The following is a 24,961-nucleotide window of genomic DNA, read 5'->3' on the forward strand; positions in this document are numbered from 1 at the left end:
ACACGAAAGGCAGCTGCAATCCAACCTCTGCCCAGCTCCAGTTTCCTACAGCAAGGCACATTTAGAACCCTCAGAACACCATGTATGCTTGTGAATGTTCAAGGCCTTTCAGCCAGACTAGGCTGGTCTAGAGCAGCTGCAATGTGGGTGCCCCAGTCTGGTGCTCCTCACTCCAGGGACACTGGTTTTAGATCTCCCAAGCCGTGTGAGACCACAGTCAGGCTCACTGAAGGGAATGAGAGGGAGCCTCTGTGCTGAAAACTCCATGGCAGCGTTGCTAAAGACATTGAGATGTGGATATGGCAACAGCAGGAGTCAGAAACACAAGTCTGCTAGGTGAGAAACAAGCTGTTATTGAAAGTGAAGAAAACTGATGGAAGGAAGGTAATTGACCATAACAAAATTAGAGACCCACGGGAAATCAGAATCCAGAGGCCTTCATCAAGAGGATGGAGCAGTATAAATAAAAAAATAAAAATTAACCCCACCTATTAAAGCTGGTTTTTTGAATCTGAAGTGCACCCAACACGAACATAGTAATAATAATGGGCAAAAACCAGGCCAACCTAGTATGGCCCAAAGGCCAAGTCACAGGTTAGACCACGTGCTTTGACATAGGCTGCAAATAACAATTTACAGGTTTGGGAATGCTAAACCCCTCTGAGACATGGCATAACAGTATTACACCTGCCACTTTTATGCAGTATACAGACAGTGACTCAACCTTTTACTTATCAAATTCACCCTTGCAAAATAAAGCCTAAAGTCAGCATGGCTGAAGTTAAACAGTAACACTTTACAAGCTACAGAAACACACATGCTACTTTAACAAACAGATTAATTAAGCTAGGAGACATCAATATATTCTCGAAAGCATATTGGAGAGGGGAGATGATAGCTGGTACATGCTAAACAACAGCATTAACAAAATTTTGCTGTGGCATATTCTTACTTCTTTGCAGCCATCTATCTCATGATGAAGGGAACCATTCTGAAGAGCCTCTTGCTCAAACACACTCCAAGTACATTCACCAGCCTGATTAACTTGGAGCACACAGGGAATTTGGGGAAATTAACCTAGCGAGGCAGAAACTGAGTATGTTACATTTCCTATACCTACCCCACCCACCAAAATAGCGATCTCATGAAATTTACACATCACCCTTTAGGGGTACAGGCCCAGACATACAGAAATTCACCTGTTTTGTAAGAAATTAACATCCTACAAAGAAAAAGCCACTCAAAAAGCACTAAGGCATCAGCTTGATTTTAAGTATTTCTAAAAGCTACATTGGCCATTAAGACAGGTGACTGTTATCAATAACTCTTCCCTCAATCAGGAACTTTCATCCCCATTAATGAATGGGGGAAGCCTCCAATTAATACCGATTTTAAATCTACTAAAAAAAGCCATTTTGGAGAAACTCTGCCAGTGAGTTGGTAATCGTTCACAGTAATACCAGATTTAAAAAGGTGACATATAACATTCTGGTGATACCTCCCTATAAATTAGGAAGCCAGAATAAATACATACTTTAGTCTGTTTTTAAAAAATACAAAAAACCCAAGCCAGGCTCTGCTGAAACTGCAGTTATTTCACAGAATCCCAGAACTATTACGTTGGGAAGGGACCTCTGGAGAGTCCCTAGTCCAACCTTTCTGCCCAGGGAAGGTCACCTGCTGGAGTAGGTTACACAGGAATGCGTCCAAAGAGGGAGACTCCACGCCCTCCCTGGGCAGCCGTTCCAGTGCTCTGCCACACTAAACGTAAAGTTTTTCCTCATGTTGAGGTGGCACTTCTCGTGTTTGAGTTTAGTTCCCTACTGAACGGAATGAACGCTGTACCACAAAGACGACTTTTTACCAAATAAACGCATATTTATTGTTCCTAGTTTAAGGTTTAAGTGTATTTGAACAGTGCTTTTTTTTCCGAAGGCAGATGGTGCCTCGTTAAAGAGGCCCTCTCCATTAAACACCTGAGTTCAGCCAACGCTCACTTTACATAACACCGCGAACTGCCCCTGTAAACAGCTTGTCCGGGTTGCAATTTTCTTTCCGAGTGCGTTGTGCTCGGCGACCACGACCAAACGAGTCCATGACCGCGGAGCTCGCCGGGGCGTCCACTGTCCACCTCGCCCTGGGCCGGGAAGGCGAGGGCCGAGCGAGCCGGAGCTGCGGGCGCGTCACCGCCTGGGCCGGGCCGGCTCCGCTCCCCGCTTCCCCCGCTCGCCGAGAGGGCACACACAGCTCCTTCCAACGGAGGGAAGGGCAGGGGAGCCCCAGCCGAGCTCAGGGCCCGGGCACGGCCGCGCTCCCCTCGGCCCGGCCACCCGCCCTCCCTCAGGGCGCGGCCTGCGCTCACCCGGCTCCCGCTCACCTGGTCGCCGGCGGTTCCCTCTCCGGACATGGCGCGTTCAAACCGGGCTGGGGCGCAGAGCCCCGAGCGGGTTAAAGCCCCTTAAAAACCCTCCTCCGGCCGCAGCCGCCGCGCCGGGAGAGCGGCAGCGAGAGAGCGGCAAAATGGCGGCGGCAGCTCCGGCCCGGGGGCGGGGGAGCGGGGCTGGCGGGAGGAACTGCGTCATCGCGGCGCGCGGGGGCGGCCGGAAGGGGCGGGGCGGCGCGCTGAGGGCGAGAGGTCGCACAGGGGAGGCGCTTCCTTTTCCCGCTCCACTTCCTCCGTCTTTTCCTCCCCGTTCCGTGTCCCTCCCTTCCCTTTCCACATTCAGGGGGTAGAGCTGGCTCCCCGGAGCCGCTCCCGCCCCACACGGGCAGGATTGAAGCCGCGATCCCCTGTCCTGGCCGGCCCGTTCCCGAGGGTGGCCCCTGGCAGCCGCTGTAGGCGCGCTCATGGCACTCGCGAGAGGGACGGAGGAATCCGGGCGAGTTCGGTGACTTCCAGCGGCTCCTCGCCGGCGCTTTGCCCTCGCTGAGGTAGCGCCAGCGGTGGCTGTCAGCCGCAGACTCGTCCCTTCCACCTCACGAGAGCTCTTGCTAATCGAGGCGAGTTCAAAACACAGGCTGAGATCGCGGTCACAAAAGACCTCAAGGGCGCAGGAGGCAGCGCCCCCCAAAGCTATTTAATTTCGTTTACAAAATACTCACCAGCCTGTTCATGAGAAAAGGGCCTCGAATCGGCCACTGCAGGGAAACTGTGCTATATTAACAAAAACCCCACAAAACCCAAAAAAGCCCAAACAAAAAACATCTGGAGGAGGCTTGGCAGATACCAAGGTGGTTTAACTGCCTTCACAACAGCAGTGTAAGTGTTCTTAAAATTGTATAATACAGAAATACATGAAATAACTCAGTGTTAGTACTGGGGTTTTCTTTCTATGTCATCTTCCAAAAGTCACTATCTTAAACCAGGGAAATGTGTGGAAAAAGGACATAAGGAAAATGCGATATGCAACCTTCTGAAGCTTCCCCTGGGAAAAATAAGGGGAGCAGAGAGTGAAGAGTTACTTGGCTAAATGTGCAGTAACATTTCTCAGATTTTGATTCCTCAAAAGTGAAATACAAACATGTCTAGGCCGATAAGCTGTCCTGTCCTTGGAGAACAGGGACTTTGTGATATGAGCTTAACTTGTTGAAAATGCTTGAGAAATAAATACAATTTATTTTCAAAAACCCTGCAATTTTCCAATTCGCTCTTGTAATGTTTTTCCAGTTCCTATATAGGAACTAATTCCTTCAAAGTAATTGCTTGAAACAATGCTGGTGAAACCTCTAATTAGACAATACTTGTGTTATTCCAGGGCTACAGAGTGTCAGCTGCCTCCCTGGCCTGGCTGAACTTTTTTTTATTTTCTGGTTCTTCAGGTTTACATTTGGTGTGAATGTCAGGGCTCCCAGCCCGAGGTAACTGTGGCAGCAAGGACATGATTACAGGCCTGGCTGCTAGGAAGGGCTGCACTTCAATTTTTGGATGGTTTGTGATAGCAGAGCAAGCATTTTAACAGTGTTAATATTTAAACATATTAACACTGTTAATACCTGCTGTGCTGTAGTAATTGATACTTGGTTCAGTCATTGGTGTGGAACTTAATGGCAAGCCATGAAGTAACAAGGAAACTTGTGTGTATTTTACCGCTCTGGGAGGGAATGTGCCAGAAATCAAAGATCTGAAGCTGCTCAGGAATTGAAGACTACTTTACCTACAGGTCAGTGGTACTTGTAACTGGAAGAAAATGAGAACCTAAACAGATGTTGACCATTAAAGGCTGCCAGGCCGAGATCTTGGCAAACTGTAAGCAAAGGAAATTTGAAAGGTGTCACTGAGACACACAAAGCAGTCACACGCAGACAAGAGATTTTCGCAGAGGTCCTTCTGATCCAGCTCCCAGCTGAGAGAGCGGAGAGAAGAGGCCCCTTTGTTTATTTCTTACTTTTTATACATTTCTGGGTCTAGCAGAAGATTGGCTTTTTGGGGTTTCCACCCCTCAGCCTCAGTGGCCAGACCAGTTGTCAGTTACAATTGTTTTCAGGTTAGAAATATGCAAACAAAGGACAGAGAATGAGAAACAAAGGATTTGTTTATGTTACATCTGTGGGAAAGGTAGAAAACTGCTCTTAATATTGTACAATAACTAAGAAGATCTGACTCAATTTAAGAAAATCAAAAGGCTCAGAAAAACCAGGGTAACAGAAAGGAACCTGCTTTCACAGACCTGGGGCAGTGATTATCAAACAAACCTGGCATACCTGTCTCCCAAGACATTTTAGCAGCTTATTTTTAACACTAGTTATGAAATCACAACTTTTGTGCAACTATAACTGCTAAAAACATTGATTTCAACCTTATTTTTAAAGGGATGCAATCACAGAGACATTTATGTTAATTATGTCTGCTCAGTGCTAGAAAGAAAGTTTAAGGCCCTTAGATTTGAACTGCCCTGTTAATTTCTGTGTCAGCGCTGAATCTCAAGCTACCAGAGTGCAGAGGATGCTGAAGATTGTCCTCCCCAATGTGTCACCAGTGTTACCACGCTGTTGGAGGCTTTGGGCTGTCACCCGTCCTCTGAGATGGATTTCAGACACAGTAAAGGTAAGGACCTGAAAACAGAGAGACCTCATCTTGCTCTTGGCCAGGGGCTTGGTGGGCCCTGCTGTTTCCTCAGCTGAGACTTCTGCAGTGCCTGGGTCCCCTAGAGAATCCATAATCACCCCTTTTGTATTTCTAAACTGACAACACCGTGGGGAGTCTGTGAACTAGAAAAGAGAAGGCAGTCAGAATCACAGAATCACAGAATCACAGAATCATGAGGTTGGAAGAGACCTCTAAGACCATCAAGTCCAACCTACGCCTTAACCCCTCAACTAGACTATAGCACTAAGTGCCATGTCCAGTCTTTTTTTAAACACATCCAGAGATGGTGACTCCACCACCTCCCTGGGAAGACAATTCCAGTGTTTTATTATTCTTTCAGTGAAAATTTTTTTCCTAATATCTAACCTGTACCTTCCCTGACGTAGCTTGAGACTGTGTCCCCTTGTTCTGTCAGTTGCTGCCCGGTGGAAGAGACCAACCCCCACCTGTCTACAACCTCCCTTCAGGAAGTTGTAGAGAGTAATAAGGTCACCTCTAAGCCTCGTCTTCTCCAGGTGAAACAACCCCAGCTCCTTCAAACGTTCCTCATAGGGCTTGTCAGAGAACTGCTGAGCCGCTTAGGCATTCATAAATCTGTGGGCCCAGAAGGGATCCATCCCAGGGTGATGAGGGAGATGGCAGATGAGCTTGTGAAGCTGCTCTCCATCGTTTACCAACAGCCCTGGCTCGCTGGTGAGGTTCCAGATGACTGGAAGCTGGCCAGTGTGACACCCATTCACAAAAAGGGTGGGAGGGAGGATCCTGGTACTTACAGGCCAGCCAGCCTGACCTCAGTACTGGATAAGGCTATGGAACAGTTTATACTGAGTGTCATCACACAGAACTTAGAGGACGGCCAGGGTCTCAGGCCCAGCCAGCACGCGTTTAGGAAAGGCGGGTCATGTTTGACCAACCTCATCTCCTTTTATGACTGGGTCACCTGCCTGGTGGATGCGGGAAGGCTGTGGGTGTTGTCTGCCTGGACTTCAGCAAGGCCTTTGACACTGTCTCCCACAGCACACTCCTGGAAAAGCTGGCAGCCCATGGCTTGGACAGGAGCACTCTTGGCTGGGTTAGGAACTGGCTGGATGGCCGGGCCCAGAGAGTGGCGGTGAATGGTGCTGCTGGTGGCCAGTCACCAGTGGTGTCCCCCAGGGGTCTGTGCTGGGGCCTGTTCTGTTCAATATTTTCATTGATGACATGGATGAGGGTACCGAGTCTTTGATTAGTAAATTTGCAGATGACACTAAGCTGGGAGCATGTGTTGATCTATTGGAAGGGAGAAGGGCTCTGGAACAGCTGGATGGATGGGCAGAGTCCAATAGGATGAAGTTTAAAAAGCCCATGTGCTGAGTCCTGCAATTTTTGCCACAGTAACTCCATTGCAATGTTATAGGCTGGGGACAGTGTGGCTGGACAGTGCCCAGGAGGAAAGGGACCTGGGAGTGCTGGTCAACAGCCAGCTGAGCATGAGCCAGCAGTGTGCCCAGGTGGCCAAGAAGGCCAACGGCATCCTGGCCTGTATCAGGAATGGTGTGGCCAGCAGGAGCAGGGAGGTCATACTTCCCCTGTACTCAGCACTGCTGAGGTCTCATCTTGAGTGCTGTGTCCAGTCCTGGGCCCCTGGGTTTTGGAAGGACGTTGAGGTGCTTGAGCGCATCCAGAGGAGGGCAATGAGGCTGATGAGGGGCTTGGAACACAAGCCCTGTGAAGAACAGCTGAGGGAGCTGGGGTTGTCTAGCCCAGAGAAAAGGAGGTGACCTTATCACTCTCCAAAACTTCCTGAAGGGTGGTTGTAGACAGCTGGGGATTGTCTCCTTCTCCAGGCAGCAATTGGCAGAACGAGAGGACGCAGTCTCAAGCTGCCCCAAGGGAAATATAGGTTGGATATTAGGAAAAAGTTATTTACAGAAAGAGTGATAAAGTACTGGAATGGTCTGCGCAGAGAGGTGGTGGAGACACCATCCCTGGACGTGTTTAAAGAAGGATGGGATGTTGCACTCGGTGCCATGGTTTAGTTGAGGTGTTAGGGCTGGGTGGGACTTGATGATCCTGAAGGTCTCTTCTAACCTAGCAGTTCTGTGATTCTGTCTATATTTATACTCCCATAGATCATAATTAAGAATGAAACGAATCCTTCTGCCAAACTTCTGCCTTGCTCCCTATTTGACATCCAGTGAGCTGTGTCTCACTAATCACATGCCTCGATGTCAAACATGAGGGAGGCAGCAAAACCCAAACAGGCTTTGCTGAGTTTGTTTTCTTGTCCTCTGCACCACTACTGCTGGGGTTTGTAGTCAAGAGGGAAGAAAGCATCTGAGGGACTTGGGTGGTGAGGAGGAGGAGGCAGTAGTGGGATTGAAATAAGTTTAGAAATTTTGTATATATGCAGAAAACAAAGGTGAATGGATCACTGAATAGCCAGGGTGTTGAGTAGAAAATAATTACAGCAGACTACATGGTTGCAGTAATGTATTTTAATAGTGTAATAAGATGTTAAAATTCTGGATTGAATTCTAGCCTCCTCAACACCAATTCATTTGCTTGAATTGCCTATAATTTAATGCTATTTATTACAGTATTGCATAATTTATTTTTTGTAAGCAGCTCTTCAGTTTTCTAAGAAAAGTATAAATGATCCTCATGTCGACTAAACAAGCTTGTTCCAAATCTTGTTCTGTTTTCAATGCAGAATTCTTTCCCAGTGCAAGTAGTTGTTGCCTCTGTAACACTTCTTGCTGTTGTGGATCATTATTTGTATTCATCAATGTTTATTTATACTGCCTTGTGGATTCTTTGGAAAATTTACCATAATGAAATGACATCGGAAGCTGGATCTCTCTGTCTTTGGTCAAAGCTATATTTTAAGGATGAAACACTAAACAGTGAACATAGTGCAGTAAATTGTGTAAGCCAACAACTGGGTATCCTCAGAGGCGGGGTTACATTGGGTTTTTTCCCTTGAGATTTGTGGTGGGATATTTCTGGATGTACCATTTATAGTGTACATACAGTGGGCCTAACATGTCCGGAATGCCTTGGGGTATATATTCTCTGTGGAGATCAGTTCCCCAGTCAGTCCCACATGTCCAGCACCCGTTCCTCTGGCATTCCTGCCTGTCCGCTGCCAGGTTGCAACAGTGTCCAAGGCTCTGAAAATCCCAGAGGCTGATACCCACCAGCTCTGCCTGGGCAAAATCTGTAGGCAGGAGAAGAGTGGAAATCTAGAAAACCTCAAATTACACAAGCTAAAAAAAAAACCCAAAACAACACACAAACACACAACACACAAAAAACCCTGAACCAAAACAAGAAAACACCAAACCAATAGCAACAACAACAACAAAAGAAAACCAACTGAAAAATGCAATTCTGGATTAAAGTACAAATGAAGCCTTGCAGCTGGAGGGAAAAAGATGAGGTAATGTATATAAATAGCAACACAGTTCACTGATTGCCATGTCCTCAAATATTTGAGTGTTTGTGACCTGGGTGTTTTTGAAGTCGTTCCAATGCGCCTAATGACCGCTAGCATGTCCGCGCGTGTTCTTGTGGCTTGTCCCTGTCGGCCTGTGCCCACTCGGTGTCCCCGGCGCTGTGACTCACCCGGGAGGTGGCAGACAAACACCGCTGCGGCTCGGCTGGAAGCGGAGCCAGGGACGAGCTGCACGTACCTGGCAGCCGCCCAGCAGGGAAAATGGCACGCCACCAACTCAGGGGGGTTTATGTCTGGATTACGGGACTTTTTCCTGCCACATTGCTGTTGAACATCCCAAGCGTCTTTCTGTGAATCCTGCTGTTGAGTCACAGCTTGCAGTGATGAATCACTTTTAAAATATTTTAACTCTATCTTATTTCAGGAAAAAGTCGCGCACATTTTGGGTGTAAGGGTTATAACAGTTAATAAGAAGGGCAGAAAGTAGGAGCATATGGAAGGAAAATAGAGTCATCAAAGGATGATTGGAAATCAAAGAGGGAACTTGCCAGTAGGCAGCATAGAGATCATCCACCAAATAAAAGGGAGAACAAAATGAGGTGGGGCAGAACATACTTACTCGTAATTGGTTTTATGCTTTTGCATACCAGTATGCCTCAGGTGTTTTGTAGTGTATGCTTGCTTACTCCGGTTGCAGATACACAGACAAAGCCTTGTAAAAAACATAGTGGTGATTGCAGGTATTTCTCACTTAAAGCCAGTGATGCAAAATTTAGTGTTCATTGTGATTAGTGGATATAATACCCTAGTGCTTCCAAAAAAATGCTAGTGATTAACAATAAATAATTGACTAAGCATAATGTTGCTTGCACTCAAATGCCTTCTACTTAGCTGTATAATCCAATCATCGTAAGATGATGTGTAAGAGTGAGTTTATAAGACATTACATGCTGTTTATTTTCATAATATACTGGGGAACACGAACGCAGAACATCACAGGTTTCCACCTCGGGGTGTTTTGGGCAGAACTGTTGTTTTCTTAAGTACAAGGTGTCCACAGCTAGGAAGCTCACCCTGCTGACATAAATCCTACCTTTGCAAGCGCTGTGTTTGTGCAGCCTGGGGAAACAGGAAAGGTGGAACGGGCCACCCGGTCCACCTGTAATGGGGGTGGGGAGGTTGCTATGCAACTTTAGTATTTGATGTTTTGCTTGAAAGCTCAGCTCCAGGAAACAAGGGTTTACATAAGAATCAATCAAGCTTTCTTTCTTCTAAGTTTGTTTCCTTCTATTTTGAAACAAAGCTTGTTTGTGTGATTCAAGTGCATCGCAAGCTGCCAGAAACCTAGGAGCAATGTGAAAGAAACTAAAGTTTGAGATTGTTTCAATCTCCTTGTTTTAGGTAAACTTGATTTACAAATCCTGGAAATGCCAGTATAATGGAATAGTAACCACCCCCTTCTCCTGCATTCACAGTGTACAGCTTGATCCACAAAATACCCCTTGCTGCAGTTCACCTTCAAAACCCATGATGACTGTGCTGTGTGTCTCACCTTAAGCTACATTTCTGTCTCTAGTGAGGCAGTATTGTTATCAAAGCTAAATTTGAAGAAATGACTGATGTTCCTGACCTCTGTGAGTCTTGGGGAGTAAACAGAGGGGTGCTGATGTCACTTTATACAGACCTGCACGCTGCGCGTGAAATCGCAACCCTCTAAGAGTTTACCCCTGTGTAAATTTACCTTGACAGATTGCATGCACTTTGAATTAAGGACTGTTTTCATATTTATCTCTAAAGCATCAGAGAACCATGGTGATCATACCAAACAAGCAGACAGATACACTTGGGCTTAATCGTAACTGCAATGCTGGGGTCCTTCTCTGTGAGAAGCTGTCTAAGAAGCTGGGATTCATGTTAACAGAGCTGTCTTGTGTAGTTAAATCAGTGATTCCAAGCTTTCTTGTGTGCCATTTTTTAGTAAATTAATAAGGAACACAAAGGTAAGGAGGTGCTTTTATGTTCTCTTTATTATCTAAGCTTATAGTGCATTTGAACCTGGAATGATACCTTAGCCCAATCACCACATGCTATAGTAGAATTTACTTTGTTGTTGTGTTTCTGAAATAATATAACACTGCATTTTGAAATCTCATTTAAGAGAAATGTCTCAGCCTAGATATAAGAAAAAGCACCCTTCAGGTCAACACTCTGAAAAGTATTGCCTCTTCCAGGCAGCTCTAATTATGTATTGATTGTACTTAAATTTTGCATTACAGTTCATTTCATGTTACATTCGTGCATTTGTTATTTTTTTTCCTTGTGTTGTTTTGACAGTTTTTAAATAAAAATACATGGGTGAGTGTTTACTCTGGAATGGCCATTTCATTTTGTTAGCGTATAGAGGGCAATGAGGCAGAAAAGGGAATGTCATGCTTATATATTAGTTAGCACTTGTTCCAAGTAACATCTTTCCAAAGGCTGGGAACAATTCTTGGGGAAATTACTCAAAGTGTAACGATCCTGCAGTGATTTAACACGAAAAAAATGAGGTGCTTGAATTTTTATTATATTTGTTTGCTCCTTGACCAGAAATTATGTGTCTTTATTTCTCATCGTTTAGGCTTTCTGTTGTCACTATCGTTGCAGTCATTTGTCTTGGTTTTGTTCCTTGGAGTAAAGAACTGGAGCTGCTGTGTATCAGAAATATGTATCCATTCTATGAAAAACAGATTTTCAATGCAAATTTGGTAGAAAAGGAATGAATCCCATTACTTTCCTTTTTTTATTATTATTTTTTTTCCTTGTAATTCATTAGAAATCGTGAACACAGAAGGATGTGTATTATCCCAGCACAGTTTGGAAGTGCCAGCCGCTCAGATATGACAGTAGGTTTGGGAACATTCTCAACACTAATTACCTTGTAAATCCAGGCGCCCATTGCAAGAACTGCAGCTTTCCCAGTTACAAACATCTTGCCAGGAGATTTGGAACAATTAAGCAGCAATTATTCTCACAGAATGGGAGAAGCAAGCCTCTGGGCTGCAGTTTGGATGCTGAAAGGACCAGGGCACTTTCTCACCAAGCCGTACGCAATATGGAAAGCTCAGGACACACTCTGGCTCCAACTCTCAGGTGTGCTTTCTGCAGAGTGCGCTCCTGTTCCTGGGCGAGCGGGAGCCCAGGGAAGAATCGCTGCTCTGCCGGGACAGAACCAGGGCGGTCCATGGACTGTGTCAGTGCAGTCTGACAAAGTTGCTGCTGGTGCTTTTGTGCAGCGTCTGGAACTCCGGTCGCTGTCTCCTCGCAGAAATGCTGCGTGTCTAAAGCGCAACAGGCCTCTAATTACGGGGGACAGGATCAATTTCTATGTGATAACTTAGCTACTATTAAGAAATTCTTTTCAGGAGGTTCCTTTATTTCGTGATTCCCGAGATAAATAAAGAAGTTGCTCCTTAATTTCTTGAGGGTGCAGTCAAGAAATAACCGTGTGCTGCGGTCCTGTGTGAGCAGGAATTCTTGGAGTACAGAGCCGGGCTGCTCTTTGTGTGCGTGCAGGTGAGATCGGGGCCGTGGCCGCAGCGTGGAAACCAGCACCGACGGTGTGGTATTACCGAGGGATGGCCGAGTGGTGGTGAAAAGCGAGTGGCAATTTACTCCTTGGGTCATATAATGAAGACAAGGCAGTATGATTAGTGAACTGATGACTCTGCGTGTGTGATAGACTGAAGGATGGCGTCTTGTGAGTTATTTGCTCATCAAAGGATGTCATTGTGTTTAGAAATTGAAAGACAGCAGGTTGGGCTGGTTGTATGCAGTACTTAAAGGACTGAGTGCATTGTGTGTGTTATCTAGCTCGATGTGCTTTTCTCCTATCTCTGTCCTCACACTGCCTTTTGTTTCAGCCTTTGCTGTGTGACTCATCTTTATAATACGCATTTGCTACAATTATCTGCTGGGTTTCGTAATGAATCCCGCTCCTTCCTTTCGCTGCTCTTCTTTTCAGGCTTGCTTTGAGAATTCATGTTTATGAATTCACGAGGTTCTTTTTTCCCTCCGTTTTTCTCACAGAAGGTACTAGTTACCAGCGTTAAAGAACCACGCCTAAACTATGTGCTAAATCATGACATATCTTTTATTTTCTGAACAAATTCAAGTCTGTGTGGAAAAGCACTGCTCCATGCACCAGAAAAGGGATAACATTGTGAGAAATGTGAGAAATACCAAGCAATAATGAAGAAAAAATGCCACTGTTTTAAATACAGTGGTAAATGACCCTTAAAACTGATAAATTTCAAAGCCGTATCTGTCCACATTTTCAAAGGCTTCAGAAGAATACTGTGGTTTAAAAACTGTTAATGATTGCTTTATCCCTCTCTTTTGTACTTAAAAGGAGCAGCTGTCACCAGCACTCACACAGAACCACTGCTATCTGAAAGAATTAACTGCTTAGATTAAATACATTTAAAGTGTCTCTACAGCTTTTAAAAACGCCTCCGTCTACGTGCATATATTAAATGGAGTAAGCCATTTCTCTTTCTCAGCTGAATTTTATTTGTTCTGAGTTTTGCCTTTAACTCCCCTTAAAAAGGAGGACACCCAGCACACGATGACAACAACATAGACAAAGGCATTTATAAACCCCAGACATAAGGTGTCTGGGTGAAAAGGCAATTTCAGTCCTGCATCTGGAAGTTCTATTTTTTTTTTTTTTCTTCTAAATCAATTTAAAGTATTTCATATTATTAAAATACATTTTAGCTAAGACTGGCCTTAGGAGCTATTTTTTCGGTGCTCTTGCTTCTATATACTCAGGGCATTGCTTACACATTTTTCTCATATCTTGTGTGCTTGACATAGGGTTCTAGAACACGAACTGAATTGTTACCAAATGTGGGCCAATAGCTACATTTAGGGTGATAGAGTGTGTTGTCTGAGAGCCATCTGACAGAGCTTTCTGGCAGCATTGCCATCTATTTCAGTAAAACATCCCAGTGACACAGAACAAGGAATGACTGAGAAAATCCAGCAATGTAAGAAAGAGAAATGAAAAACAAGCAACTATCTTGAGAGAAACTATTTTATCTTTTATTTTTGTGAATTCAGAAAGAATATTATTCCTAATGATTATCTGAATATATAGGATTAAATGAAATAAATTTGAATAAATAATTTCCCATTGTAAGCTGAGAATAAAAGGGCAAGTGAATACTTTAGGCGCTTGTAAAATGACAAAATTCAGAGAGACATTTGTGTTCCTATTTTGTGATCATGTTTGAAACAATATTTAGAATGCAGTGTCAAAATGTATAAGAATTAAACCTGCCAAAGACTAAAATAGATACCCAGAGGTTGAGGGGTATAGAGTAAGAGAAGTGTAGTAGCCCTTTGCTTTCAGCCAATTTTGTAAATGAAAAAATGTAAGATCCAAAGCTAAAATCTTCAGTGTGCGAAAGCCTTTGGATTTGTCTCCTTCAAATCTGAGGCACCCTTGAATCAGCACTGAAATTTACTGTCAATTTCATCTCCAAGGAGTAGTAAATGCTTAATATTGGAGGGCATTTTGAAAAATACTATAAAAGTAAACAAAAAACAGACCTGAATTCACTATTACTAGAGGAAGAATAAGTCCTAACATGCCCTCTGAAGAATTTGTACTTTCCATGTAGCTATCTTGCTTCTTTATTTCTTCTCTTTAGATTGTCCTTGCCTTTGGATTACATTCTGATCCTAGAGAAGTTAGTTGTAAAGCTCACAAAGTTCTTACAGTCTTATTCTAAGGAATCATCACTTGCTGGAATTTGCAAAGCTTCAGCTCAAAATGGGGTTACACTATATTTGAGGTGACCATCTAGTTTCCAAGTGTAATGCTGTTTTCTGCACATCAGCTGTCTCAGATCCTGTAGACTGTTGCATTTGTCCTCTAATTCCAAGAATAATGTCTTGTCCCCAACAATTACTATAAAAATTGTAAAGAGGTGCTGTAGTTCCAGAGCAAATAGTTTCCTTGACATCTATTGACCCTTCAAATCCTTTTTGGAACTGGCTATCTTTGAAAAAAACCGCAAAATCTTTGTTGAATTTTCTCTCTGGTCTCCATCTTTCCTCTCTCCCATTTTCCTGACCATAAAAGCAAAAAGGTATTTTAAAAAGGCATTAAAAAGAGGGGTGTTCAGTCCAGACTGGTCTTGTAGCTTTTGGCTGTTTGAGTAAGGGAAAAGTAAACAGCTTTTATAAGAAAGATTACAATTGCAAAGAGTAAAAAGGTAAACCCAGAAGAAGACATATTAGCTTGTTTATTTGCTCACATCTTAAACTTTCCTTACCAGCTTTTGAGAATCCAGCTCTGCTATTCAGAAAGCATCTGTCCTGCTTTTCTCATTGCTGTTTCTGCTACCGGTGGTGTGCTCACAGCTTATCAGTTCTCCTTTGCTATAGGTTAGCTCCCCTACAAAGGCAGCATATAAAATCCAGAACAGGGTTTGGGTACTGTAGAACATTACTAATCTAGTGGGCACTGAGCTGGAATGCTTTCCTTACAGGATCCAGGATCTTCCTTGTTCCATCCCAGGGCCAACACTGGTTTTTGGGTATCTTTTTCCTTGCATTTAATTTTTTGCCTTTTCTTTCTTACAGGATATTTGATTTAATAAATTGCATTCAGACAAGATTAAAAAAAAAAAATATAGAAGACATTTTAAAAAATACTCCAAACCCAATATTTTGGTAATTTCTCTGGAATAATTTGTGCCAGTAAGTGTGTCACATCACTCTGCATAGCATTGGGATCTGTACATGTGTCATGGGTGACACAGTCTACTTCATATTCTCTTTGAAAATGGGAAGGTAAGGAGGCTCCTCCCAGACACTGCTGAAACAGCTTTAGGACTACAGAGTACGTGCCATGGTACTCATTAAGTTGTGCCCTGGTTTCCTCAAGTGTCCCAGTGTAGGAGTTGTTACTGAGGCAACACAGGGACTACTTTGCAACTCCCATAAAAACAAGTCACTGGGGCGTGTCAGGCATCTACATGTACATACACAGGGCTCTGCATTAACATTTGCTTTTTTTTTTTTTTTTTTTTTTTTTTTTTTTTTTAAAGTTAAGCAACTGAGAAAAGCCAGTGGGGATGGAAATAGTAATTTAAACAGAATACTTGAAGGATTTTTCAATATCTTGGTTTTATGTTACTTTTCTGTGTTTGGCTTTGCTAGGAGAGAACAGAAGTGCTGCTTGTTAGCTGACCCCAATCTTCGTGGGACAGATGGGTCGGTGGCTATTCCAAATGGCAGTTGTCTTCTCTGTTGAGGCTGATACTGAAGGTTGAGCAGAATCGTTGCAGGTTGGACTGGGAAGAGTAATTTCTCCATTACACCTGGACAACTTTCTCCATGGAGCCACCAGTGTTTTGTCCATTGTAGCCACAGGAAGGTGCAGAGTGACCCAGTGAAGGATACAACCATGTTGTTCTAAACAAGCACTGTTGTGGTGGTTGGAGTGCTGTGGTGGAGTCATAGCTTTTTCATTTGGCTGGAAATAGAAGGGAAGCAGGAACCTGTCCACTTCGCCCCAAATGGAAGGACAGACCCTAGGGCCAGGCAGCAGACACAGTTCTCTCATATGAAGTCACAAGTTACATATAGTCATTTGTCTAATCTTTTTGGCTTTTGTGTCTGTAGAGCAGATGCTAATGCACCTGAAAATAGCAAGTCTGAAATTTATTTATTCATCCTTGTTTAATATTTTAAAGCTGGTGTGTATTTTTATAGAAGTATGTATAAAAATATGTGTACAAATATGTCTGACAGGAGCCTTTCATGGTAATCCCTGACCCGCTCATTTGCATCATGCACAGCTGACTCCCACGTATCTGCTCTGTTCTCCAGAGCCCATTCTGCACGGTAACATCCATGCTGCTTTTGCTGCTAGGGTGAGCACAGACTGTTACTGGAATTACAAGGCACTGACAGGCTTCCTGCATGTGCCTTCTCTTGGAATAAAACTCCTATTTATTCCCATCCTCCCCTGGAGCAGATGTGGATAGAAACTGTTCTATGGTGACCCTTAGAACGTCCTCTCGGAAATCTTTGTCGAAATATAAAAGGCAGACAAGCCTTGCAAGTTGTTGCCTAATACATGTGTACCTCCAGATGTGTTTTCTGCTCAAATCCTGCATTCTAGGGCATCTTTATTTGTAATAGCTAAATGTCCTGATAAGGAAAATCTCAGACAGGTAATGTGAGTTCTTCATGTAGTGGTGCTTGTTGGGTTAGCTAATTTCAAAACTGCTTGTTTTGGCAAGCTGCTCTATGTTGCCTAACTCTTGTTCCACAGGTGCCACAAACAGATCCCAGAAATGAGAGACTCCTTTGAAATGCACCTAGGGTTTTGCTGGGAAGATTTAGAGGAGTTTTGGAGTAGCTCAGTTTGTTGTGGTGATGAAGTATAAGGGCATCTCTGAATTTAAGACTGGCTTGACAGGCCTGGAAGGAAGCATATTTTAGTGGATGCTTTGACTGGTGTAAATACGTGTTGGGAAGGGTCCATCCCAGGCTACTTTTCCACCTGCTGCTGGGTTTCATTGCCAGTTTAGTCAGGCAATTCATTACAGACTGTAGCCAGATGATAAGATGGCATATAGGTGCTGTGATAGCAAAATCATGATTAACATTTATTTTAGAAGAGGGGGTGAAGTGCTAGAAAGTGCTAGAAAGTGCTAGAAAGAGGAGAAATCACTCTAAAGACTCTAAACTAGTGATGGTCTTAAGATTGATCAGGCTGAAAATTACTTTCATGATCCTAAATGTATGCTTGAAATACTGAGACCAGAAGAGTATCAGGATACTGACACGTGTTGGCAGCATCCATGTGTTTGAAAAGGTTAGGCAGAAACAAAATGTACTCTACCTAGGGGAAAAAGAGTACAAATTAGGGCCTTATCTTAGTGGGGTGTCCAAGACAAGTCTCTGCATCTCCTGAATTTTTTTCTGCATGGGTTGCCACAACCATTGATCTCTATGCACAGGTTTTATTGTACCAGCATGGAGGGATTGGGGAAAGATTAGCTCTGAAAAGCAAGTTTTAAAATAATTGCTTTAGAGCAATTTTGAAAGATGTTTTTTCTTTTATTCAACCATGAAATGGAAGTGTCCTGCTGATGGCTCCAGCATATTTTTTAATTGAATAATTAGCATGGATAATAGGCATTCAACAGCGTTTTTGTTGATAATCACTGGATTTACTAATCTCCCAGAAGGTGGGATGATTCAGACTCTTTTAATGCCCCAAAATAGAAGATAATTAAAACCCTACACACACAACTTGAAATAGAAATGAGTACAAATGGTGAAGAGAAATTAGAAAATGAGCTTGAGGGAAAAGGATGGTGGTGGTGAGATAAGAGTCCTAAGTACAAAGAATAATCAGGATACTTATGAATTGACACGTTTGGTACTTGGAGCTTTCCTTGCTCTGCCACACTTTGCTCTCACCAATGCTGTGTAAAGTGGTCTCAGCAGGGACTCAGTGGTCACACATGTTCATAGGAGTGGGTGTTGCACGAGTCAGCTGCTGAAAATTGTATGTGCAGTCATCTCTGGTGAGCTGGCCGTGGTGAGAGGATGCTTTAAGGGTTTTGTGGGGAGGGTTAGCTCATATAACCACTGTCCATCATTCCCAAAGAAAGTCCAGCAACGAAGTGTCCGCCCTGGCTGTACTGCATCGTGCCTCTGTGGGTGGGGATAGGGGTTAGAGCCCCAGGGGTACAGAGTGAACATGCAGAGTTGGGCAGTTTAGGCTGAGCTTTGGTGTGAAACGTTTCCTTGCCCTAACACTACAGTGGGTGTAGCCCACTGCTCCTCTTCCGTGTATCACTTACCACATATCACTTACAGTGACTTGACAACAGAGGGGCTGCTGCATGCTCTTGGAATTAATTCTCACAGGAATGAAGAACTGACACAAAGCTGACCACTTTTTCTCTTGCACGTGCAAGAGGTATTATTTTAACAACAACTTTTCCTCCTCTGGAAGAAATGAAAAATACCCTGCAGTCACAAATCTGCCATTTACTTGACTAGATGGAGACAGTCATGCTGAGGTGACTGGGCATGAGATGGAACACAGATGGAATAAGGAGTTACTAATCTTATTTCCAGTGTCCATATAAAACAAAGCTATTAATTACCCTGTTTAATAAATGCTGTTTTTACAGAGATACAGTGGATACCTGAGACTTCACTATTCACTTTAAAGAACGCGTGATCAAGTTCATATTGGCACAAGCAGGGCAGGGCTGGATTTCTCTCCAGTGTGCTTCTCTGCCAAAATCTGTCTATTAAAATACATGAGTGTGTGTTTGAAACATCATTTTCCAGCTTTGAAAAAAAGATCCCATTCAAAGGCAAACATTATTTGCTAATTTGGAGACTCCCTTTGGTTTGTGGGAAACATCTGTCATGAAATCGGGAATCTCTAGAGAGGCCTGTCCTGCTCCCACAGAAATGTTTAGTGACACATGGGTGGAGGAGAGAAAGAACACAACAGTGGGCAGGGCATTCCAGTGTGACCTTAAATTGCTCTGACTCTTCCCAGGCTGTGATGCCTTCCAAGTGGAGACTCAACACAAACAATTGCTGCTGAAGGAGCAGTGAAGACTGAAGTATCCTGCCACTAACCAGTTCCAGATTAGATAAGACAGTGGATTTCATGGAGTAACCCTGATACAATAGAAGGATATTAACATTATTGTGCAGTGTGGCAAAGCAGCCTGCATGAGAGCTGTTTTGGTCATAAACCCACCCCACTGTACCAGGATAGCTTGGCAGCCTCTCTGTGAGTCAGTAATGCTGTGCATTGGCAGAACTTGGAGGAAAAAATAGGCTGTGTCTTTGGAATCGTGCTTGCCTCTAGCAAGTAGCATTGTTTTCTGTCGTGTACCAGGACTCTGCTCCAGACAAATGAACACCAAAATAAAGCAGATTTGGAGCATTGCTTTCAACGAAAGGGCAGGCTCTGCCTGGATTTTGTGCATCAGGTGCTAGAAGAGCTACCAAGAGCATCGTGTACCCTTCACACAGCAAGTAAGCAAGAAAGAAATGTATTAATTTCTCTGGCTAGGTATGTCCACCTGGGGATGGATGTTGCCAGGAAGAGAACAGCCAAGAGGAACAAGATGATTTCATTCTACCTTAAATCTCTATAAGACACAGAAAGGAGGAGCTGCAATGCCTTCTGTTCAAGTGGCAGGTCTTAGGAGTCTCTCCTCATTTCAGTGTAGCTGCTTTGGTTTTGGTTTTTCTTTAAAATCCTGCTGTTCTTGAAAAATAAGTTCAGTTAATTGAGATTTTCTTGAGCAATTGTTTTAGAAAAGAAAGCAAAATAGTGATCTTTAAAAACACAAAGACTGGAATTTAAATGAACCCAGTATTTATTATTATTTTGAGGTCTTTAAAATGTCTGATTCTAGTTTATAGGTCTGTATCACACTTTCACACACATTATCGTACCAAGTATCTCTGGGAGTGCAGGTCTTTGTAAAAGCACTACTTTTGCCCCAAAACTCCATGGGGTAGTATTTTACCACTGTAGTATTTTACCATGGTAGTATTTTACCATTGTAATGCCAGGGGGGGTTGGGTTTTTTTAGAGCACCATATTCATTAAATACTTAAGAAAGGTCTGATACTGCAAACTTAATCCCAGAAGATTATGTGGGGAATTATTAGACAGTGATTATTCACATAACAAAAAATTGTTAATGTGAAAACCTTTTTATAAAAAAACCCCTTTTAATAAAATTGTATACCCTAAATATTGTAAGTTATTTAACATATAGGGAGTTCTGAATTAAAACTGGGCTTTGTTAATAGAATACAGTTATTATCACTGCTGAGCCTTCCTACAATGTCTTTTGTAAATTTTCCCCCCTCCTGTCTTTTCCTTCTTTCAAAAGTCATAGTCCTGAAATAGATGGTTTTGAAATTGAATTTTAAATTTCAGGCTTGTATAAACTAAATGGTAGAACCATTTCAGAAGCTTTGAATTCACTTTGGGTTGTTCTGTGCTCCAAAATTTCATTAATTTAGGGCTTTGAAGTACAACTGGGATCAGAGAACACATTGTCAATGTTAATAAAATCATGTTACCTCAACATTATCCTTCCAGTTTTGAAATAGAGGAGGAATGGTGCCTGTGTTACTTCACATAATCAAAAGAATAGTTATTGATTAGTAATTAAAATTTCCATTCCATACATACAAAACAGTGGAAGCTTCAAAGATTTCCAAGATGCTTTTAATATACTTAGGGGTAATGTTTGTCCCTGTGCTGGTAGAATTATTGGGAATTCAAATCCATGCTGGTGTACTAGAGTTCACTTCTTGTTGTAGTCACAAGACATTTTATGTGGATGACAATCTTTGCATTTTTTTTAGGTAGGTATTACTGTTTTGGGCAGCTTGGGATTTAAGAAAACATTTTGTTTCATGTACATTGAATCTGTTTTCATTTTGTTTTCATTTTGTTTTCATTTTCAGAAGGCTGCTTGTCCCTTGCGTGGCTTATTATAGTCTTGATTGATTGAATGACATTGAATTGTCATCTGCTGTCTGAGCTGGCCTTACTGCTCCAGTGGCTCACCACTTAGGCATCCAGAAATTTTGAGTGAAGATTGCATTAAAAGGTAATGCTGTCCTCTCATTTGCATATGCCAAACGTGCTGCATAATTGTTTGGGAGACAAAACCCTCCGTGTGCATCCCGAGAGAGAGCGTGGCCCAGTCTGCAGGGAAGGGAAAGGAAGTTGTGCCTTGGATTGTCCCATCTTCCAGCTCTGCTGGAAAAGTGAAAGAAGTAAGGTGGTAGGAATTATCCTCTTCTTTTGTTGTGTGATTGTACAAAAATATAGATTAACCTCTAAATTTTTCTGCGAAGTAGGATACTAAGAAGCATTTCCCTGTGTTTTGTTAAAGAGTCCATGATTTGAAAGATAAGGAAGGTGGCGGGGACCCTCCCTGTTACTGTTGCTGGGATCTTTGTAGTACTGCTGCTTTTTTTACTCAGACTTTTCATTTTTTTGTTTTCCTAATGAGTTATTGCTTTGGTCAATATGCATTATTTTGTGCTACTGGCAAATGTTGGTAAAAATAATTGGCGTATAAGAATGATAAATAGCTTATACATATCAGGTACAACTTGAATTGTCTGGATTATCCAAAGGAAAGAGTGAGTACAAGTGGTGATATGGCACTGGAGACTTTGCTTGCCGATAACTTTATCTTCCTCCACTTTCAAATACTAAAATTCAGGCTTAGAAACCCAGTATTAAATGTTTTCTTTTGTTTAGTTGCCCTGGTTCATTTCGTGTTTTTCTGTAAGTTATATATAAAGAAAAATCTATTTTAAAAGCTTTTTGAGAAGTCTTTGTCTTCCATCTGGCATGAAGAGCATTTCTGGAGGGGAGGTGAAAGAAACACAGTACTCTCTGAGGTAAATTTGATAGTAGGAGATGGGATAAAACAAGAGGCACTTAGACTAATTTAATTAATGCCATGGTGGATTTAAGAATATGCTGTCCTCTACAAGCATAAACACAGATCAGTAGCTGAATTAAGGAAACAGTATTAGACTGCACCTGTTGGGCTTTAAACTGAATTCAGACCTTGTTTCAGTATTGCAGTTGGGACTGGCAGTTGCTGAAGGGATTAAATTATTTAAAGCCTTCAGCTGGCTAGTGTAGGCTAGCAGTAGCTTATAAAACACTTAATCTATTTTTTTAATCTCTTCATGTGTTTGCTTTACTTAGACAGTAAAACTATACATGACACACACCTGTCACATTCTGGAGCGTCTTTGTCAGATATTTTACATTTATCAATTAGTGCAGCCTTTAAACTGTAGCCATTTGGGTTTCACTGACAATATACTTCTTGTTAGCCTGCACATTTTCTTCAGTGAACTCAAACCCAAACATGAAGCATGTGGACATTAAGTCCTTTTCCTACAATTTATTCCAAAAAAAGATGTTCACTTCTAAAGGCAAATACTGCTCTCCAAGTAGTTAATGCTCACCGTTACCTTTCGGGTTGTCATTTAAAAAAGAAACAAACGGTTTGGAGCTTTGGAACTATTTTTGCAGTGCATTAGTTAACTGCTTACAGGGTAGTAGGGTAAAGCAGTTCAAAAATAGGTGATACTGTTTAGCTTGTTACGTGATATGTCTCGTGTTTCTAGAAAGCCAAGAGTAAGTAATGAATAGCAACAATATGGATTGGACGGAAAAGCCATTTGGATAGCTGTGCAACACAGGATTAATTAGGCAAATCCTCTTAGGTTTGGTAAGCCATTGCTTAGATCTACAGTTTATTTTGTCATTGGTTGCTCCTATTAATGTCTTCTTTCTGTCAGAGTTTATTACTCTGATTTCAGTTTTGGATCATACCTTTTTGTGTCAAAATGAAGTGTCACTTCCAGCCTTGTTGAGTGCAACTTAAAACCTTCCAAATAATAAGCAGAGAAATGCCTGAAGTCAATTCAAATCAACACTGGCATCCTCCTAAGAGTCTTTTAAATAATGAACTTTTTATGTGGATAATTTCTGTTCAACAACTGGTGTATGACATCTTTTTAATTTGGCCTTCAATGTGAAGTTACAGGACAAGCAGGCATATGTGCCTGCTAATAAGGATGAGCAAATGCTAATTCATGGAGATGAGATGGTTTCTGCAGTATGCTCTTCATCAAAAGCATATGTTTTTGATATTTCTGGGTGACCTTTAAATTTTTTTCTTCTTTATGACATTGCAAAACCATAATTTTATTTCTGTAAAAGGTTTTTTTCTAGTACGATCAGTACAGAAAAACTTCGCTGCTTGATCTCTGCCAGGTTGTGGGATTTTTGATAATGTGTAGAATATACTTAAAAAATATAAAGTACATACATTGAAGTTGTTTTACTAATTAGTGTTCATACTCTGTATCAAACTTTTTTTAAACTAGAGAATGTGCTGCTTTTCAGAAATAAGAAAAGAAAAAAATAGATGAGAAATAAAAATCCTTACTGGAAATAAAAAGCCTTAACCCACTGCCCAAGAGACAGAGACTAACAAGCAGACAACTCAGGACTACAGGAGGACGGCTCAGCCAGCTGGGTGTGGGGGGAAATATGCAAAAAGGCATGGGAAGAATTGGGCATTTTAGTGGGTGGTAATCGGAGTTTCATCAGCACTGGGATTTCACGTTGTTAGACAATGCTTTGTACGTGTCAGGGCTCGTGGCTGCTGTGTGCATGGAGCACAAGATGTGGGAGAACACACTGTTTCCAGTACTCCTTGTTAGTCAGAATTTATTGCAAGTCTTTGTTCAGAAGTCACCTGAATATTGTTTCTTCTGTAAGAGGGTATTACATCTGAAATTCTGTTTCACCCTGAATGACCTGGGAAACTTTTCATGGATGATTCATCTGATGTGATCTATGAATTGGGTTAACCTCTGTCACATCCCCAGACAAAACCAAAATAAATCTGAATTATAGAATAAATTTAACTGTGAGAATACAATGCCCTTTAATAGAAAATCAACTGAATATCACAGCTGCTTGTAAAACCTGCAGGAGAAGACAAACCAGAACGCTGGCTGAAAGAGAAAAGCGGGGAATGCAGATGACTCCGTGGTACCTTTGGGTTGGTGTCTGTGAAAGATGAGAGCTATTCCAGTTTGTTCCTGTCTGAGAAGCCCCTCGAGGCCATTCCAGCAGGGAATGGAATACAGTGTGTACCCTGGCACACCTCTGTGCTGGAGGCTCTGGTGGCACAGGCACAAAACCTCCATTCCCAGAATCAGCTGGAATTATGCAAGGAGAAAGGGAAGGGTCTGAACCTCTGCATGTGCAAGAGGGAAGGCTCTGGAAGTGGAAAAATAATTATACAGCCTAGGAGAAGCATGTTCTTAATGTAGGATAAAAAAATTATTGAATGCAGTGAAATTTAATAATGTTAATTTTATATAATGTTTATAAAGTTAATTTTACCATCTCATTCAAGGAAAACTGAAATCTTGCTGATATTACAGCTGATTTTGTACTTCCTCACAGACCACTACAGAGCACTACAATTTCCCTTAGCTGGAAAACAAATTTCCTGGAAAGCTTTGTGATGGCAAGAAGAATAATCTGATGTTACCACCATTTCTCGTTGATTCTTTGGCTGGTTTTCTGTCCTGCCGTGTTGCTGGGACCATCAGGGGCATGAAGTGACACCACAGCTACTGTGGACACATCCATGGGTGGTTTAGCTCTGCACTGAAACAGCATCAGGGAGAGGAAATCCTGCAGAGGATTCACCACTGGGCCACCCTGAGGTAAAAATAAGGGAGTGATGATCAGTGGAAGACGAAACAGCTTAGCAGCTTTTTTAAAAAATTATTCTTAAGTTTAAACCAAACTG

The 24,961-nt window shown here is 42.4% G+C and overlaps 1 protein-coding gene and 1 long non-coding RNA gene across 2 annotated transcripts in view; one reads left to right on the forward strand and one right to left on the reverse strand.

The window, feature by feature from the left end:
* CSTF3 (cleavage stimulation factor subunit 3) overlaps positions 1–2,554 on the reverse strand; it is a 48,713-nt gene extending 46,159 nt beyond the window's left edge. The window contains exon 1 of the mRNA XM_040068640.2: positions 2,378–2,554. Within this exon, the coding sequence (XP_039924574.1) occupies positions 2,378–2,407 (30 nt within the window). The 5' untranslated portion in view covers positions 2,408–2,554. The remainder of the gene's footprint in view (positions 1–2,377) is intronic.
* Positions 2,555–4,925: 2,371 nt separating this feature from the next.
* LOC131378579 (uncharacterized) lies at positions 4,926–24,747 on the forward strand. Its single transcript, XR_009208010.1, has 3 exons — positions 4,926–5,044; positions 21,057–21,202; positions 24,610–24,747. It is a non-coding gene; the product is annotated as an uncharacterized LOC131378579 (long non-coding RNA).
* Positions 24,748–24,961: the final 214 nt, after the last annotated feature.

This window comes from Hirundo rustica, chromosome 6, assembly GCF_015227805.2.
Source record: "Hirundo rustica isolate bHirRus1 chromosome 6, bHirRus1.pri.v3, whole genome shotgun sequence".
In the NCBI taxonomy this organism is placed as follows: Eukaryota; Metazoa; Chordata; class Aves; order Passeriformes; family Hirundinidae; genus Hirundo; species Hirundo rustica.